The 5,775-nt window shown below is 38.0% G+C and overlaps 1 protein-coding gene across 1 annotated transcript; it reads right to left on the bottom strand.

The window, feature by feature from the left end:
• Nucleotides 1-1,916: 1,916 nt before the first annotated feature.
• On the bottom strand, nt 1,917-5,214 carry LOC103721655 (auxin-responsive protein IAA30). Its single transcript, XM_008811948.4, has 5 exons — nt 4,776-5,214; nt 3,717-3,946; nt 2,632-2,773; nt 2,473-2,534; nt 1,917-2,245 (listed from the first exon to the last, which is right to left on the bottom strand). Exons 1-5 carry the CDS (start codon nt 5,027-5,029, stop codon nt 2,208-2,210), a joined length of 726 nt encoding a protein of 241 aa, XP_008810170.2. The 5' UTR covers nt 5,030-5,214; the 3' UTR covers nt 1,917-2,207.
• Nucleotides 5,215-5,775: the final 561 nt, after the last annotated feature.

Below are 5,775 nucleotides of genomic sequence, written 5' to 3'. Positions count from 1 at the left end.
CTATTTAGCACGGAGGTGAAGTGTAATGAAGCAACACTAGCAGCACAAGAGTGCATTTGGTTAAATAGGTTAATAGAAGATATTTTTCATCCAATTGACAAGCCATTAGAGAGTGGTCATGACAACCTTAACACTATCCAGTTGGCTTCTAATCCTACATTCAATCCTCTGTTGAAGTATATAGAAGTTTACCATCATGCTATTAGAATGAAGGTGTTGAGGAAAAAGTTCAACTTGTCGAGATGGACATCGATGATAGAGTCACTGATATCTTCACTGAAGCTTTAACTAAGGCAAAATTTGAAATGTTCCAACCATGTTAGGCTTTCAGCTAAAGTTTCTTAGGATAGCAAGAAGCAACCTACCATTGCACTATTGAGCATGGAGGTGGAGTATAATGAAGCAACACTAGCAGCACGAGAGTGCATTTAGTTAAATAGGATTATAGAAGATATTTTCATCCAATTGACAAACCAGGAGAGATTGATCGTGACAACCTTTATACTAGCCAGTTGGCTTCTTATCCTATATATTTGATGCTCAGACGAAGTATATAGAAGTTTACCATCATTTTATTAGAATGAAGGTGTTGGAGGAAAATGTTCAACCTGTCAAGATGGTCATTGATGACAGACTCACTGATATCTTCACCAAAGCTTTAACCAAAGTAACATTTGAAAAGTTTCAACTATGTTAAGCTTGATTTCCCAAGTTAGCGGAAAGGGGGGGTGTTGAATTAATTATGTCAACTTGGTAATATGTCTTGTGGAGTTTATTTATTATCACTATGGTGTCTTTTAGAGTTTGTAAGTTTGTATATTATGGTTGATATCTTTTAGAGTTTTTATGTCTCTTGCAAACTTATGCGTTGTATTAAGTGTTAATGAATGTGTAGATTTGTATCTTGCCTATATAAAGGATTTTAATCTTTCATTTGGCGCATGAACAGTTGTTATTTAAGTGTCTCTTGTGCCCCACTTAATAGCTGTTGTTTGGTTTCTTATTGTTCACATTCTCTTTAACTTTGTCCAATTTTTTGGTTTTGGGCATGTAATGTGCTACAGTATTGGGAATGGCGACTTAGAATTAGATACAAGTAGTCTGGAGCTTATTTTAAGAACTAATGCCATAGAGTGTCGAAGCATTTTATATGACTAACCAACAACCCACAAAACTGGAATAGGACTAGACACTTAATTTTCCTATTTTTCCATGGAATAAGAGAGAAAAGCAAAATAAAATAAAAGGACCGGAATAAAGGAGGGCTTTATGACAATAATATATTATGCCAACATTCTCTTGGAATAGTTATTCCTGGAACAAACAGGTTTGGCTAGAATAGTTCTTCTGAGGGCACAAACTAGTTTAGTTAGTAAAACTGTTGGGCATTGCTGAAACCATCAAGTTAATAGTGTCCATCTGAATGGAAATTTAATTCTTACATATCAACTACGAATTGAAAGACCTAGAAAGACATGTATTTGTTCTCCTATGCTTCGCATGATAGACTTAATTTGCCTATATGATCACATGTATGCATGTTGAAAGATCCAAAGGAGCCAGGCACCATCAATGTAATAATGATACGCACTGCAAAGATACGTACACTATTTTCCAAAAATCCCTAGTCTTTATGGAGTGATGATGTTCCCATCCATCAGTGATAAATTAAAGGTCAAATTCTAGCTAGTGAATTTTGAATTCTCTATACGCATCGATCACTATAAAGTATAAACAAGAACGTTACATCCTCAATTTTAAACCCATCATAGACCATCTTCTCAATAATTAGACAGTTAGATAAAGGAATAAATAAATGGATTCCCCATTTCCGTGCACATGGCTTGCTCCCTCTACTTGGTTTCCTGGAAATTAACATCTTTCTAATGACCAATAAAATAACAAAGAACACAGGATTAAGTACAAAGAAACACTTAATAAAGTTCCATAATAATTCAAGGAAAAGGGAATAAAATCTTACGGCAGATACAGCAGCAACATGGGGCGAAACATCACACGAACCACTAATAAACAAGCTAGACATCGCACATAACCAGTGTTATTTCTTCCAGTCCATGAACAAAAAAAAATTATCACACCTCCTTTAAACAAACATTTATATATAAGAACACGATAAAGACCCGCCAAGATGCTCATGGCAGTTTGATACTGAAAGGGCAAGCCATGCACGCATTCATGTGATTTCTTCAGCTTTGGTTCTTGCATTTCTCCATGACTTTTGGCGCTGAAATTAAGAAACAATAATAAAATATCAATTCATCTATTTCAAATGAAGGAGAGTCCATGTGAAGAGTTAGAAATTAATATTATTAGAACCACTTATATCTAGAATTAGGTAGACTCTTTTTTCGAGTTACAAGTCTACGTCTAGATATTCTTATAGAGATGCATTGCTTGTAAGGACTTGCAAATTCTTTCTGAAGTTAGAAGGTTGTGTGCGGATGTACAAACCAAGTCCAATGGCTTCTGATCCTTTCATTATCCGCAAGCGCTTGCATGAATCAACGAACATCCTGAATTTCATTGAAAGCAAGTCACTGCAATCTCAGCTTGTTTGCTCCACATGTAATAAATGGTTATAGGATGACATGAAAACTATGATTGACTTACTCCCATGGTACATCCCCGACGAGCATCCAGTCACCATCTTTATCTTCATAGGTAGGAACATACTCGGAACCATTTAGAAGATCCATCAGCTTGCTCTCGTTCATGAAATCCCTACCTTTTATCCCTTGAGAACTGCAGTTCCCTAAATTTTAACATGGGAAGTAAATATTTTGACAAAGAAAGAAGATAAGTCAGGGAGGAGGCAAGCATTAGTATGTAAAAAAGATAACTAAATCCATTTACTATAATACCACGATAACTAATCTCTGCTGTAGCCAGAATGTTATATTTTACAGAAGCATTTAGAATGGTTAAGTGACACAATCGGGCAACCAACTTTGATCAAATAAAACTAATTAAAAAGATGAATCGAAACTTAAAACCGGAAAACAATCATGATTACCTCGATCTTCTTCCCTATGGGTATCACTCTTCCAACATACTACAAAGTTTCGTTAGATTTCACGACGTATGTAAGGTGATTTTGTCACCACTGAAGTGTAGCAAATCTGATTCTTCTTTTTTAGTTCAATCTGTTCCTTTACTAGCAAACGCTTCTATAATTTGGGACTTTTTTTAAATCCACACAACGTAAGTGGAATCCTACCTAAATATTTATGCAGACAGTAGACATCCTACTACCTAACTGTATATATTCTATGCTATGGTACTAATTAAAACTATTCTTTAGTCATGTCAAATAAAGGGCTATCTAAAAATATAGCTGCCTAAGATACATTAAATATATGATTATGGTTGTATGTGGATACTAAAAATTAGTACCTTATCCATTAAAGCCTCACTTTTTCGAGCTGTAAGACCCCCCATGCATGCATAAAAATATGCATGCTTAGATTGGGCTGGCATGGTTTTAATATATTGTGTTGTGGGGTATAAAACTAGTCATCACCAAAGTGGGAACAGCTACCATGTGGGGTGCAGAGATCTGACAGTCACATGGATAATGGTGTCACATTTTCTCTTTTGATATGGATCAGATGTACAATATCATTTCATCTAAAGCACTACATGGTGTATGATCTGATATATTCTGATTCAGATATCCAAGGGTGGATGGTGCTTACCAATGGTGAAGGAGCTGAACATTTTCTCAAGTGCAACAGAGAGTTCCTGATAGCTACTGTACATCTTCAAGTCGATCTTACGGAGGTAAGGCGCTCCGTCCATGCTAACCTTCACAAAGGTGGCACTGGTGGCAGACTTCTCATCCTCATCTTTCTTGCCCTTGTCAGATTGAATGGACATGATGTTCTTCCTGAAAGATCGAACGGGTGGCCAACCCACCACCTGTGCCCTATAACAATATTAAAGAGAGAAAAGAGAATGTTATTGTGAGTATTACTTTGAATTTGATTTAGCCAAAGGACTGGAAAGATGCATATATGGCTTGCTCAGTGAAATCTTGGGAGTAAAAGGTGTTGTTGTGATTAGAATGAAGAAAAGGTTTCACTTTATCAACTTTTAAATGTACTTCCATATGCGTTACGCGTTCTCTACTTTGTTCACACTGTATATTTTGTTACTCCAAGCGAGAAGAAATTTGATATATACTTGTATATACAGCTTGTAGGTATTATTTAAAAGTTTAACTGCGAGGGAATTGTCCCTTTTTTTTTTTTGAGAAATATAAAAGAAAATCATAAGCTAATGCAGAATATGTCTCAAAAAAGAAGATCGTTTTGTTTGTTCTAATTTGATGATCCGAAGTGCATGCTTGCCAAAAAAACATTGTGCCAAAATGTAGAAAAGGATCGTGAGGCTCAAAAGAACCTTTTTTTTTGCAAAAGATGGTGTTATGTTAAATACACCCAATATTTTGTATGAGGTAAAAGATGGTGTTTTCAATGCTTTAGGTCTTAAAAGAAGGTCTTTTCCCGACATGAGAGAGATCAAAGGAAAGCTGTGTGTTCTTTATACATATTGTTTTAGCTATGACAAAATCTCTGCAAAAACAGAATTACTCAAATTAGGCTCCATTCATCTTCTGCGTCTCATGAGAATTTAACATAACATGCCATTCTCTCTCAAAATCAACTGTATAATTAAGGGGATAAGTACATCATTACGGCTAGAGCATAATATTTCATCCAAGAAAGATATGTTTCAAGAGACTTAGAACGTACTTGGGAGCCGGGGGCTTCTCGGGGTCACTGCTGCAAGCAAGGAGGTTCTTCTGGCTCGCCGACCTTTTCATCTTCTCCGCCTCCGGTTTGGCGTCCTTCGAGTCAACCGTTCGGAGTTTGAGCTTCAAGTCGATCGTTTTCGAGAACCCTCTCTTCTTCGTGGCCTCTGCATCTCCAGGCAGCCCCAACCGGAGCTCGGTCTCTTCGAACCCCAAGCTATACTGATGCCTCTTCTCCACCACAGTACTCTCCATTCCCAGGCTTAAACGACCTACCTAGCTAACCTCAGAAACCCTAGTGTCCAACTCCAGCTCTCTCTCTCTCTCTCTCTCTCTCTCTCTCTCTCTCTCTCAACCTTAGTTTCCACAGCTCTTTCTTGCTTCAAATATCAGTGAGATAAAATGAGATCGGAGAAATCCCAAGAGAGAGGGAGCTGCTTCTCTGGTTTGCAGGGTGCATATAAAGATGATAGGTTGAGCCGGCCGGACAACCGGATGCCGACATGTGTAGCAGGAACAGCTGGATCGCCCCGCGAGTTTGCCGGGGGGTGGGGAGGTGACGCAGGTTGGCGTCACCTTTCGAATGATTGCGGCGGGTGGAGTGGACAGGCGGGCCAACCTGGCGCCGCGAACGCCGACTAATCGCCACCCACCGGCTTTCGATCGCCGGCTTTAGAAGTTGCTTTTCGGACTTATTAGACCATCAGTGTGGTGGTTTTGGCACGTGGGGAAACGGAAATGGAGAGATCCGGTGAAAAGAATTGACATTGAGAGAAGCATTGGCCAGATTAAAAAGGAGGGTTATAATCTAGTTTTCTTTCTAACTAAATGATAGATAAAGTGCAACTTTCTACTGATGACTGCAAATTGCTTTCGCTCTTGGGGCAATTTTGTATGTAGCATTGCCTCGTCAACCATTTATGTTTGCTTGAACTTGGAATGAACATGTTTTGATTGTAGAAATAATTTGATAAGAAAGTATTGAAAGCTAATTTCTTCAT

This window comes from Phoenix dactylifera, chromosome 8 (assembly GCF_009389715.1).
Source record: "Phoenix dactylifera cultivar Barhee BC4 chromosome 8, palm_55x_up_171113_PBpolish2nd_filt_p, whole genome shotgun sequence".
NCBI lineage: Eukaryota > Viridiplantae > Streptophyta > Magnoliopsida > Arecales > Arecaceae > Phoenix > Phoenix dactylifera.
The sequence above is the reverse complement of the archived record's forward strand: the minus strand, read 5'-3'. Positions and strand labels throughout refer to the sequence as shown.

Bases quoted from the DNA above. Each gene is read 5' to 3' on its own strand.
- LOC103721655 (XM_008811948.4), bottom strand. From the start codon at position 5,029: ATGGAGAGTACTGTGGTGGAGAAGAGGCATCAGTATAGCTTGGGGTTC. The intron at 2,535-2,631 runs GTAAGTCAATCA...AATGAAATTCAG, and splicing joins GTCGGGGATGTACCATGGGA to GATGTTCGTTGATTCATGCA. The intron at 2,246-2,472 runs GTTTGTACATCC...TCTTAATTTCAG, and splicing joins ATCAGAAGCCATTGGACTTG to CGCCAAAAGTCATGGAGAAA.